This window comes from Lichenostomus cassidix, chromosome 4, assembly GCF_008360975.1.
Source record: "Lichenostomus cassidix isolate B80296 chromosome 4, HeHo_3.0, whole genome shotgun sequence".
Lineage (NCBI taxonomy): Eukaryota > Metazoa > Chordata > Aves > Passeriformes > Meliphagidae > Lichenostomus > Lichenostomus cassidix.
The window spans coordinates 25,095-37,945 of NC_139484.1; the positions used below are offsets into that span (position 1 = coordinate 25,095).

The 12,851-nt window shown below is 40.7% G+C and overlaps 1 protein-coding gene and 1 long non-coding RNA gene across 6 annotated transcripts; one reads left to right on the forward strand and one right to left on the reverse strand.

The window, feature by feature from the left end:
• Positions 1 to 348: 348 nt before the first annotated feature.
• Positions 349 to 11,442, forward strand: SCOC (short coiled-coil protein). Of its 5 annotated transcripts, none has more exons than XM_085057470.1 (4): positions 349 to 545; positions 8,291 to 8,365; positions 8,462 to 8,545; positions 9,119 to 11,442. In XM_085057470.1, the coding sequence occupies exons 1-4, from the start codon at positions 482 to 484 to the stop codon at positions 9,259 to 9,261; spliced, it is 366 nt and encodes a 121-aa protein (XP_084913596.1). In that variant the 5' UTR covers positions 349 to 481; the 3' UTR covers positions 9,262 to 11,442. The 5 variants fall into 5 exon arrangements, with proteins under 5 accessions (XP_084913596.1, XP_084913597.1, XP_084913598.1 ...); XM_085057471.1 differs by having other exon boundaries at positions 351 to 545; positions 8,294 to 8,365; XM_085057472.1 differs by lacking the exon at positions 349 to 545 and adding an exon at positions 7,607 to 7,688 and having other exon boundaries at positions 8,294 to 8,365.
• LOC146437630 (uncharacterized) lies at positions 3,126 to 4,742 on the reverse strand. The gene is made up of 2 exons (XR_014851451.1): positions 4,469 to 4,742; positions 3,126 to 3,977 (listed from the first exon to the last, which is right to left on the reverse strand). It is a non-coding gene; the product is annotated as an uncharacterized LOC146437630 (long non-coding RNA).
• Positions 11,443 to 12,851: the final 1,409 nt, after the last annotated feature.

Sequence of the window (12,851 nt, forward strand, 5' to 3'; positions counted from 1 at the left end):
AAATCACATTGCTAAGTATTTGAAGACTGTATTTTAAATTTGCTGCTCCCAAGTCTGCCTGTAGCATTTTCTTGGACTGTAAGCAACATTTTTTGAACACTAAGTTACTTTTGCTCTTTTCTCTAACAAAAACCTCTTCAAGAAAACCCCATATGCAACCCTAGAAAATAAAGAACAATGATAACAAAAAGCCAGCCAGGATGGATTCAATTCTGTTACAGAAAGGGCCTGTAACAGCAGTGTTTGTTCAGCACTTGTCTGACGGAGCAGTGAGAAGTCAGAAACCTTCCAGCGGAATGATTTCCGGAAAAGAGCTCAAAGTTCAGAGAAGACGACACGGAGCAAGACGTGTGCAGCTGCCACTAACACCTGTGCTGGACTCATTAAAGATTTAACCAGAGAAGTCACATGTGCGTTCAAAAATGGCTGACAACTGCCATGCTTAACACACATCTCAAAAACTTTGGGAAAAGGCAGCAAAATGGAGTTACCTTTGGACGAGGAGGATGGCACGTTCACCAACATTTCTTTGGCAGATGATTCAGGTAAGAAACTGCGGTACTCTACAGATACAATGCAAATTCCACAGGCTGAATAACAGCACCACGGAAGCAGGAAAGTTTGTCCTGATTACCAGGTACAAGGTATTTTTAGCAAATGCCCTCAAGCAAACTTTTTCAGTTGCATGGTTGAATAAGGCTTGTGATGAGTTAAGAATTGAGTGTTTGGGGGTATGGAGGCTACCACAGTTTTCACATATTAGCATATGGTAATATACATTTATCATCTGAGCACATAGAGCCTTTCACAGAAGGACAGTGTTACAGAAGTAATAACTCAGTAGTTACTACTATCAAAAAATACAAATAATGCTGTATACAGAACAATAAAAGTCTGACATATTGTAATGAGAGCACACAAGAAGTGATGCAAGTTAATTGGTAATGGAAATAAGGTGACATTTTATCCCCACTAGTAAGTTGGGATTTAATTGTTTTAAAAGAAACCACAAAAGCAAAGACTGCCTATCCCTCCCCCCTCCTCCTCCCCACCTTATGGAATAAAAATTACTTGGAAGAGGAAGGAGAAGGAGAGTCCTACATAGTGGAAAATGAAGTGAGTTAATATGAATTGATAATAAATTATTTAGAAAGGTGTGGCCACAGTATCAACTTGATTGTGTCAGCATGGCTGCCAAAGAGCTGTGCTAATTTACGCTGCTAGGGATCTGGATGACTTATTTTTGAATAATACAACCCACATTTCCTTTCTGCCCCCCTACTTTTTTTGCATAAAGTATGTCATTGTGCATGCTGTATTTAGCTCCTATATAAGAACAAAACAAAATCCACTAAGTTAATCTTGTTTTTAGAACACAATTTCCTAACAATTCCATATTAGTGTGATGGGGCTGAGCTAGATGTTTGAATGCACTTCATTTGCACATCGTATAGGGCTACTGACACCAAGATGTGGTCAGCTCAAACTATTTGCAAGAAGACAGACCTTGGTCCTAGTTGAGCAATAATGAAGGGTTGTCCTGACAGTGAATCTCACTCTTTTCCTGTAGCAGGGTGTAGAAGAGTAGAGAAAAGGTCTCCTACAGGACACTGTTTTGTCATCTGCTGCACAGCTGGTAACGTATTGAGAAGAGATGAGGGGCAGCATTCAGTGGTACAACTGTCTTGTCTTTGCAAAGCATCCACAAGTAGCTGAGTTAGGGATGACTCCATAATACTGGATGGGTTTCAATCTGCTCTGTCTCATAGAGGGGTATTTTTGCCAAATGGCTTTCTTAGTCTTTCAAGAGACGTCAAGTCACTTTCCTTCCGAAGGCAAACACCCACCAGCCTCCTCCCCTGCTCTAACCTCAGCACCCTGCAGCTTGGAAAATGTTAACACCCATGAGAAAACAGAGGCACAAGGTTAAAAACTCTCTTATCCAAGCACCAACTACCAGTGGGTTTCCAAGTCAATCCTGGCATCTGGGGCTTGATACTCAAAGCCAAGACCTGACAGATGTCACTGCTATAAAACAGATCTCCTTAGTAACACAGCAAATAGGACTGTACTGCATCTCAGAAACTGAGCACTCAGAAAAGTCAACTTTGCTGGACTCCTGACTGCAGCAGAACACCCAGGGTCAGAGAAAGCTCATATTCACAATACAGAGGCTTCTTTATTAAAGAGCTGCTACCAGTATTACACCTTTTCCCCTGGTAGTGAAGAGGTGGGGACCACCACTCAGAAAGTAGAAGTAAATCAGAATAACTGAAAGTAAGTGACATTTTCAGGCAAATTTATAGCTTGAAGACACAGAGGGTAAATAAAGTAAGAGTCATGGTGAACAGGATAACTCTGGTCCATTTCTTCTGCCAGGGGACAACACCTGGAGTTTAGAAAGGTATAAGAAAATTCCTAACCTAAAATAGGAAGAGACTATGGCATACTTTGCAGGAAACAGTCTTCCTTAACTCTCCCAGCTGAAGTTAAAACTAATTACAGTAACTCTGGGGCATCAAAGCTAACAAACAGAGTGGGACTTACGTCTCTAACAGTAAGACTGGAGAATAACATCAATTCCAGAAGAGCAGGGAAGCTAAAAGTCTACACAGTGAGGGAGAGAAAAAGATTCCTTAGGATGGACATGAGCAAGTTCAAGCAAGGAGTAAGGAAACTAGGCTTGCAATATGTAGATGCTAAGTGGACTTCGTCTGAGAATGATGATTTACATGCAAGTGTTCCTTAATTAAATATTAAAAAGGTTCATAAAGGTGCACTGGTTTTAATGAACTTGAGCATGTTTGTTACTGCATAAGATCTTCCCCCCATTTCTTAAAACATACTGCAAAAGATACTAAACAGGCAAGTAGTACAACATGCCACAGATGTACAATCTGAAGGATAATTAGAATACAGCCTTCATATCAAAATTTCTTTGGTACAGTGAAAAGCCATTGTGTCAAAGCATCAGGGGTTACTGAGCCTGATTAACCAGCCATGAATATTTAATAACTATTGCTCTTTCAAAACAGCAGTGTTTCTCTATTTATTAAGTTTGCAGGTATTAAAAATAAAACACTTCCATGTAAATCAAGACAAACACAAAATGGTAACAAGATAGAAACTTTCTGATAAGTATTTTAATAGCAATATTAACAGCGCATGAAATCAAGGAAAGCATTTGTGAAAATATTTTCACCTTTAATGAAAGAAATATTATTTAATTTAGAAACCCATAGCACTAGATAAAGTTCCCTCAAAAATGACCTTCTCAAACAAAAGCACAGGGGAAATTAAACCAAAAGTAAAACAAAACAGTGAGATGCTGTCCAACCTCTGCAACAGTTTCTTTATTGTATTTCCAATCAATGTTGAATAAGCAGATCAAGGCCCTCTACCCTCATTGTAGAAGACCTAGAAATTGTCTTTATTCTTTTTTTCAAATATGCTTTACAGAAGGTCAACACTAATGACTACATTTCTCATGTAAACCCATCCTTTTAAAAGCAGACATAAACCCTTAACTTACAGAAAGAAAATGCAGTTTTTCATCTCATTAAATCACCAGTAAAGCTTTATGGAACCTTGCTAAATATCCTTCCACAAAATCAGGTAGCAAACTGATGAGGATCAAACAGTTAACAGGATAATGTTATGTAATATGTGTTGGCATTCACAGCCCAAAGCTGCTAAGAGTTTGTTTCCTCAGTCTATTTAAAAATGCATTTTTATGGAGTCAGTAGAAACCAGAACCTTTGCACACATGCTCAATCTTGCAAGGGATAGGATGCAGCTATATGTTGTAGCTATGTATGTATGTGGCTATATGAAGGCAGGCTTCTTCAGGGATAAAGAGAAATTATGACTTTATGAGGCTTGCTTTTGGTAGACTTTCTAAAGAGACTGCATTTTTTCATTCCAACTTTATGCTCACAGGTCACATCACCTGATGAGGTCCCATTCTCACTCAGGACCTAAGGCAAAATCAAGACATGCACAATAAATATGGACACAGACAAGTTAGAACAATATAAGCCAAAGTATTTGCTCATTTTGTATAAATTGACTTGGTTGGAAAAAGCACAGTCTAAGAAGCACTCAAATTCTGTATTTAACATGAGTCCCCAGTTGTAAATTTGCACAAGGATATGCATGAGGCTATAAAACATGTTTGAGGTTACTCTAAAAGAGTAATAAGAATTGCAGAGAATTTGGTGTAAAGCAGCATTACATGAAAAAAAAAAAAACCTCAGAGTCTGTTATTTCTGCAGAGAAACAAAAAGATGAAGATTTGATGTAAAGGGTCTCATGAGTTAGCATTGCAAGGAAAAAGACTTAAGGTGTTCCTTTTTGTGTTTTTCTTTGTGGCAATAATTAGTCAAAGAAGCAAACAGTACAGTTCAAATAGCAAAGTAATCTCAGAAGTATGTACAAGGCTTTCCTCTGTTAGTGAAAAAAAGGATACATTTCTATTGTAGTGAGGAACAGTGAAGCCTCTGTCATCAGTCAGCTTATGCAGGCGCCTGGAACATCACCAAAAGGGAAGTCAGAGGCTCGTTGGTTTGCACTGTGTGCCGTGGAAAAAACAGGATATAAACCAGAGTTTTAGAAATAAAACATCTGCAAACATTTGTTAGTAGCAGCAATGACTGAGAGTCTGAGTGCAGAGCAATAAAATCCTCTCCTCTCAGTTTGTAACTATACCTGTATATGAATTCAGGTAAACTATTAATGATACTTTATATTCTAGGGAGACTGTTATATTTTAAGCAAAAAATGCTCTTTCAGTGAAATTGAATAAATTAATTGCCTTTGCCAGTGTCATCAGCTAGTTTTAGAAAATCTAACTTACAAGTAAGTATTGATAGTTGCATTTGTAAACTGAAACTCATTCCTATAAATTTAATATAATGACAATACTATGAATGTGTCCTCTGATTTAACCAAATACTTTAGAAAATACACTGTAGCACTGCCTGGGGTTGTTGTGACCCAAGTGCAGGACCCATCAGATCAACACTCCCACCCAACTTGGTGTCATAAGATGCAGAGGTGCCTTCCCTGGGACACATTCTGCGTTATAACAGGAATCTGATTGTTGGGGATAGATCCTAAGTCCCTAAACTTTACATTTAAAGTGCACAAAAATTTTAATTGATAATATATTACATAATGCAAGACAGGTGAGGTAAGGAATTTGAAAAGCCAGTAGGTAAATCACGGGATACATTAAGCTTCTGGTTTTTTGGCTGATTTCTCAGACAAGAATACTTTGGGCTGTGGACCTTTATTCTGTGATATATTGGGTTTGGGCATTTTTGCATTTGTGTTTTGGGGTTTTTGAGTGTGTGTGTGTGTGTGTTTTTTAGTGTTTGTTTGTTTAAAAGTAGTGATGCATTGGATATTTGGAATTCTGGACTTGCTTTCTTCGCACTGGAAAATAGAGGGAGGGTTAGGAATGCAAGCCTTTTTAAGGGAATGCAGGATGATCTAGGCATTCTCTCTGAGGAATTTACATCCAGCAGTATCAATCCAAATGTTTTAGTCCCTGGACTGTTCAATGCTAACCCAGTAACACACAGCACTCTGTAGACTAAAAATGCCACCTGCTCTCTGCTGATAACCCCTCTGCATTGCCAACAGTGGAAGCTCAGAAAAACAGCTTTCTCTAAAGGAAAACCAAAAAACCTCTCACAGAAGTTGACTTCTGCAAAGGAGTTCATCCTGGTGCTCATGCTCAAACATCAGAGTTATGAATCAAAAGAAAGTACTACAGTGAGAAACCACAACCAGGCAAAGTAGAAAGAACACTCAACTGTACATATAGCAAAAAGGAAACAGGAGGTAAACCAGGAGCTCTTCAAATTTCTACTGGTTTGACTACAACAGCACAGGAGCCAATATGTCTGGTTTCCATTCTGTCCCATAATTTAACACCAAGGATTTTCTCCCTTTGCTCCTTTTGGGACAGATTCAACAATAATCTCCAACTGTCATGTAGCCAGAAAAGTGGAATTTCTACAGCAGAGAAAGATCAGACCACAATAATCTTTCCCCCTCTTACAACATAGTAACACAGCACATTCTTCACGAGGTAAGCAAGGTCTCCATCCATCTGCATACACCTGCAGAATCTGGCTGTAATTTTTTTCTCCTGTTAATCAAAGCGCTGAGGATTGTCTCATTAGAAAGAATTAGGAGAACCTAAAGTTGGCCTGAGACCAACAGGTTTGCCACATAGCCAGTGCAGCAAGCAACATGAAAACAGTGTGAGAAGCACCTGACATTTTAAAAACAGCAATCAAGGAGATTTTCCAACAAGCTCCTAAAGCCCAGCCACCAGCTGAGAGGACTCCTTGCAAGGAATAAGGAGGATTGCTGTGTTGAAAATGCCCTTTGTAGAGAAGGTGATATACTTCTAAGCAAACTAGCTAATGGAACTGGAAACAGACTCATTTTCCAGTAAAGATGGACAGCAAGACTCTAACTACAGTACATTTTCAGACCTTGAATAGCATTCAGTCTCATCTGAATTTATCTTACAGTAAGGTTAAAAAAAGTCATTGACACAGTGATAATAATACTGTGAAGGCAGCCAGAAGATGTAGATGTTAGAAATATACAATTTCTGAAGTGTATTTAAAAATACAGTAGAGGGCTCACTTCCCAAATGCCTTTATCTTCCTCGATGTCTGCAAAACATTGAATTATTTATTTATAACTAGATATATTACTGCAATTTACAGATACATTATGGATATATTTCACTGCAACATATGGTTCAAACTACGTACTACAGGTTATGCAGTGGAGTCATTTCAGCGAAGCCACTAAAATTAGCTTGGGTCATGAATGTTCCTAATTCCTTTACTGTGGCTCATAGACTGTGTTACGAGGTGATAGTGAGGACCTGTGCAGCATGTACTGCAAGGATTATTCCCTCCAGGGAACCAGGGAAAGGACAAAGACACAGGAGAGTTGGAGTGATGTTTTGGAGCTACTGAGCCATTAGACGAGAGCAACTCTGAAGTTACTCAGGTTGTCGTGTGATGTGATCTCGAATGCTGTGAGACACAGAGGCAAGGAGCTAAATCACAAGTTTCTTACTACGGACACTGCTGTGAAAAAGTGCCAGACGGGAAGCAGCTGGGGCAGGTGTACACGGCACCGAGCTGCGGCAGAGATACCCTGCTGGACTCCGGCTGGGAGGCTCCTCTCTCCCGGAGCTGCACATACAAGCACCTGGGAGTTAAAAGCAGCCACACACATGCTGTTGTCTCGGACTTCCTCGGGCTTTGCCAACCTACGTGAACATGAAGGGGTTACACACCAGCGAACCTATGCCTTGTCTTAATTTCTTCTGAACGCTACGCAGAGCGACCAGCCATTGAGGACCGCTGCTTGGAACACTGGCAATGCACGAGCACAGAACGAATTCATCAGAAACATGATGTCTCCGTTCAGCGCGATGTGACGGGCAGGGCACGCCAGCAGGAGCCGGGAGGGGCATGCCAGCGCCGCGCGCCCCTCGCCTCGCCCTCAGGCGGATGGGGGGCGATGCCGCTCCCGCCTCCCCGCGCGCCCGGCCCGGCCCCGCCCCGCCCCGCGCGCGGCGCAGGCGCGTTGGGAGCGCAGAGCGGGCCGGGCCGGGGCGCAGCCCGCGGGAGGCGGCGGCAGCGGGGCAGGTGCGGGGAAGGTGCGGGAGGGGGCAGCGGGCCGGCCCGGGTTGGGGTGCGCGGGCAGGGCCGCGGGGCTGCCGGCCGGGTTCTGCGGGGAAGCCCCTCGGCAGTGCTGGCAGCCGGCCGGGCGGCGCTCCCCGGCCCGCGGGCGCTGCTGTCACTGCACCCGGCCCGTCCCGCAGTGCGAGGCGCCGATGGGAATGGGCCGGTGTGGGGATGCGCGGGGCCCGAGACCGACAGCCCCGTCCCGCAGGCCCGTGCGCTGGGCAGGGGTGCGGGGACAATGCAGGGCTCTTCTCCTTCGGCATTCAGGAATAGCCTGTTCCAGAATGATCGGAGCTGGGAAGGCGGCGATTACATCATTGAAACAACGATATTTCGTGCTTTGCAGTAATCTAGAGCAGCTATTTTTGTAAACAGAGGCAGAGTTGCTCAGCGAATCGTAGGTATGTACCACATGAGGCCTAGGAAAAATAATTAAAGAATGGTGTAAAATGTTGCTCTGCCTTAGGCTAAAGCCTTTCACCACCAATTACAAAAATCCATCTAAAATCCAAATATAACGGAAGTTCCATTAATTGCTGCCTCCGTGTTTTTTTTTCTTTAAGCAGAGCATCGCTCAAGAAAACTCTCTTCAAAAGTGGAAAGAGCCCCTTCTGCAATGATGAATGCCGACATGGATGGTATAATCTTAATGTTCTTCATTGTTATTCTTTCTATTTAGTATAATTTCTAACTGTTAACAGAGGTTGCACTAAAACTCTCATGATTTATTGCAGCTGTTGAGGCTGAGAATCAGGTGGAATTAGAAGAGAAAACACGGCTTATTAATCAAGTTTTGGAACTGCAGCACACACTTGAAGGTTAGCAGCTTGACACATCAGATTTTTTACAAGCACACACTAATAAGCAAAAGAAGAGAATCTGACTGCTCTCTACCCTACCTTAGTCACAGTGTCCAGAAGTATGTCACTTACAGCAGCAGAAGGTACAAAACCAAGGTCTTGGAAATAGTTGGGTTTTTCTTCCTCTTTATGCAACATTACTTTTGCTCGACCTTGGTAATACACAGCAAGCAGAATGTGATACAGCCAATTTGTCCAGGCTTGTTAAAAGACACATCTGAGTCTGCTCATCACTGAACTCTTGTTTCCAAGTAATTTAGTTTGCAATAGCTTAATTCAAAAGTTCAAGAAAGTAATAAAGAAACAGACTAGCAGTAAACTTAACAAGTTTGTCAGAATACGGTGCCACAAAATAATAGAGGAAAAATGTGCTTTAGGTAAAACTTGAGTAGGAGTATGTTTTATAACATAATACCCTATAGTAATGTTTTCTGCATTAAAGGTGTGAATAGTCTGATGTAGGCCCATAGAACATATTCATTATTGTATGCAATAGTGTCTAATATTTTTCTTATAATATCACCTTCACAGATCTCTCAGCACGAGTAGATGCTGTTAAGGAAGAAAACTTGAAACTGAAATCAGAAAACCAAGTTCTTGGACAGTATATAGAAAATCTGATGTCAGCATCTAGTGTTTTCCAAACAACTGACACAAAAAGCAAAAGAAAGTAAGGGTTAACTCACAGATTATGTCATTGTATTGCTGCTGTTTTTTTTTTGTTTTAACTGGCATAGGCTACATAAGCTAAAATACCTTAGTTTGTGGCTTACTGGATACCTAAAGATTATAAACTTTCGTAATAAACAGAATTAAGAGCATTATCATGAGCAGGAGACAGAAGTTTGTGTATTAAGATTAAGCAATGTGCAAATGTAGTGTAGATAATTACAAAATTCTATTTGTTTTAAAAATGAGCATATCTTGTTAAAAAGTGGATTCAATTTGTCAGGTTAAACAAAGGTGTGTTGGCATTTTGAGGTCTTAGGGTGGAGTTCTTGACTAGCCAAGTAACAGTTACAATATTGTGTTAAAACCCCATTTGATAAAAATATTCAGTTTAATTGCATCACTTTTTTCACCTCAGATGTGTTTACTATGTAGTACTGTTCATAGCTCTGCAAAACAAAACAAACCCAAATGCTGTAAACCAGTTAAGCATTTCTGTGAAGTAGAAACAGTATGACATTGTTTGCAGGTCTTGCATACGGGAAAACACTTCAGATTTTTTGGGAAGGGGGAGGGTAAGAGAGGAGCAACAAGGGTAAACAATTTAATCAGGGAAAAACCAAACTGATGAAGTATCAGTGTTGTAATATGTACACTTGAAACCATTGCCACTTTCTTATTTCCCTGAAGCATGATCAGGCACAGCATCACTATGTATGATTTTCCTGAAGTTCTTCTGTTGTGTGATACAGAGTTAAGTAAAAACCTGAGTCATAAGCTTTCCAGAAAGAGGTCAGCAATGCTCCTCATGCTTGTGAACAATCTGCAGTGAGAAACTGAGAAGAAACCTTTCCTTCCCACCTTTTGCTTTCCTCTTGAAGTGCCAAACTTGTTTTTGCTTCAGACCTTAGAGCCGGTGTTCTGCCTCAGAGCCTGAGCTTGTGAAGTGCTTCTTGAGGCACTGCTTAAAAACATCTAAGGCAGAAGGATGCAGTGGAACAAAGGTAGATTTTGCCACTCAAAACTGTGCTGCTTTGAGCACTGCCTGGTGTCTGAGTGCTGGTTTTTTACTGGTTTGGCTGTTAGCAAGTTTGGTAAGGGAACTCAGCCCGTATTACGAGTCTGAGCACTTTCCATGGAGGCAGCATGTCCAGCATAATCAGTATTAAGGGAAGAGCAGAAGCTGAAATACAAACAAGTATGTAGATTTTAGCAGTACTTAGTTGCATCTGTTTTATCTTGCTCTACATCAGTACTACAGATTTATTTATGGATGTCAGCTAGAACTGAGGTCTCTCATCAGTAATGAAGCCATTTTACTTGACCTTTTTGCAGGAAACTACTAGTTCAAGGATCTCTCTCAAGTGTGCTGTGAATGAATCAGTATAATAGAAGGATAAACTCCTCTTAAAATCCCAAGTTTCTTAGCAGCTAGGCACTAGTGTGTCTCAAGTGTAAGTTGACATTGTGAGGTTCCCGCCTTCCAAAGGTGAGGTTTCCCATTTCTCCCCATTTCTCCCCATTTAAAATGGTTCTACAATGCTCACTGGAGTCAAAAGACTAAACAGTGTCAAAAGACTGCAAACAAAGCACTAATAGTATGGTCTTGAGGGCTGTTTACAAGTCTGGGTCATGAAACGCTAGGATGAAAAATGTTTTACCCATCAAGACACAAATGGATGATGATACCATTTGTGTCACGGGGTCCTTGTCAACCTCGAAAAATATTTTTAATCTTCTATGGACTACTTTCTCACATTACTGGAACTCTAAATTAATCCAAGAATTGCTAGCAAGTAGAGTAGATCACATGGCTAGTCCAGAGTTTGAGCATTAAAGGAAGAACAATCACAGCAAGCACTTGACTCCTAAAGGTTGTTTTGCATTACAGCCATCATAGCTTTGAAGCCACATCACTGCCATCTCCATCTGCACTGTAGGAGATCACCTGGTAACACAGCATGCGCTTGTTAGACTTGAGCAATTCCCAGGATAAAGTAATCTTAAAATCATGGTTTTGTATTGTACATTGGATAGTGGTATTTTATCCATCAGTATGTATAGAGTAGTTACTTCATCTCCATGCCATTTTACATCCCACTACTGTGGCCTTCATTTAACTTATGAACATTTAAAAGATGTTGTATTTCTGACTTTACACTAAATAAAATATTTTCATTTGTCTCAATTAATTTGGTTTAATATTTGTAAATCCTAAAACTTCTCATAACTATCTGTAGTCAAAGGGTGGAAAAGCAGTAGGGTTTGTGACCATCTTTGTAGTTTCTACATAGCTGAACTGTCTGAAAAACTAGATGTAATTGAGGTTAAACCTGAGTTAATGAATCAAGTTTTATCAAAGCTTCAGTTCCTGATTCACTTGCTATTTTCAGCCATGAATCTTAAATTTGTAGTCTGTTCTGCTAAAGTAAAAAGGAAAAGGATTGGTAGACCACATCCAGTGTTGTCCAAAAGGTAAAACTTGCACCTCTCCATGTGGGAGACCATTCAGCCAAGTTAGAAATGTTACATTTTCCTACACTGTTAGTGAGCTCTACATTAGACAAAAACCAGAATTATTATTTCATCATGCCTTCATGCATGTGAATGCCAACTGAAGAGTAGCTTCAGCTGTAACTAAATAAAAGGGCCTCAACACTACCAGATTAGTCTGGGATCTGGCATTCTCAGTAAGCGCTCATTCTTTCACAAGCTACCATGTAGCCAGCAGGAGTGCAGGAGGAACTGTGATACTCACGGAGTTCCAAAGATGACTGACAGTTTGAACAGCAAGGCATGCTGGAATTGAAGATTATCACGTTGTTAATTTTAAGGCTCTTTCAAGCAGCCATGATAGGCAAGATCAAGTATTTTTCCTGAAACACCTGTTCAGATAAAAATGGACAATGCACAGGAAGTGTGGATGAACTCTCACTGTTACATTGTATCAATGAACAGGGGTTGCCCTTTTGCCTGGCTTCCTACCTATAGAGCCTCAAATCCCCAAATCTCTGGTATTTCTCCTCTAATTACCAGCATAAGTCTAGATCCAAGTAAGCTGAAGTATGAAGCATAAGCTGATCCAAGTAAGATGAAGAACTATCTCTGGGTTCTAAGTGATCAAGATTGATGGGGCATTAATCAATACTGTATGGGATCTTAAAGTTCAAAAATGTAAGGGAAGACAAGCGTCTCCCCCATGGGGTGGCCAATCCCTGGAGTAACTAAATCACATCAAAGAAACTATGGTAACTGATAACTAGGCTAACTGTATCAGAAAAAAAAAAAATCTCCAAAACCCACCCTCAGAACCACACCCAAATGCTGTAACAATTCAATGGAATTTTATCAGGCTCAGACATAATTCATTCAAAAGGAGAGCTGAAATGCTCCCTGACAGCTCACAGTAGCTGTTACTAGCAGGATACTACACTGGTAACAGCCTTTCTCTATTGCTGAGGAGTTAGCTGGAGTCTTCACTTCACTTTTGCATGGAGACCCTAAATAAAGAGGTGCGAACTTGCACTTAAAGACACAAAAAGGCTCAAATTAAGCAAAAAACCCTGGAGACTTTTCCATGTAATTCACACCAAAT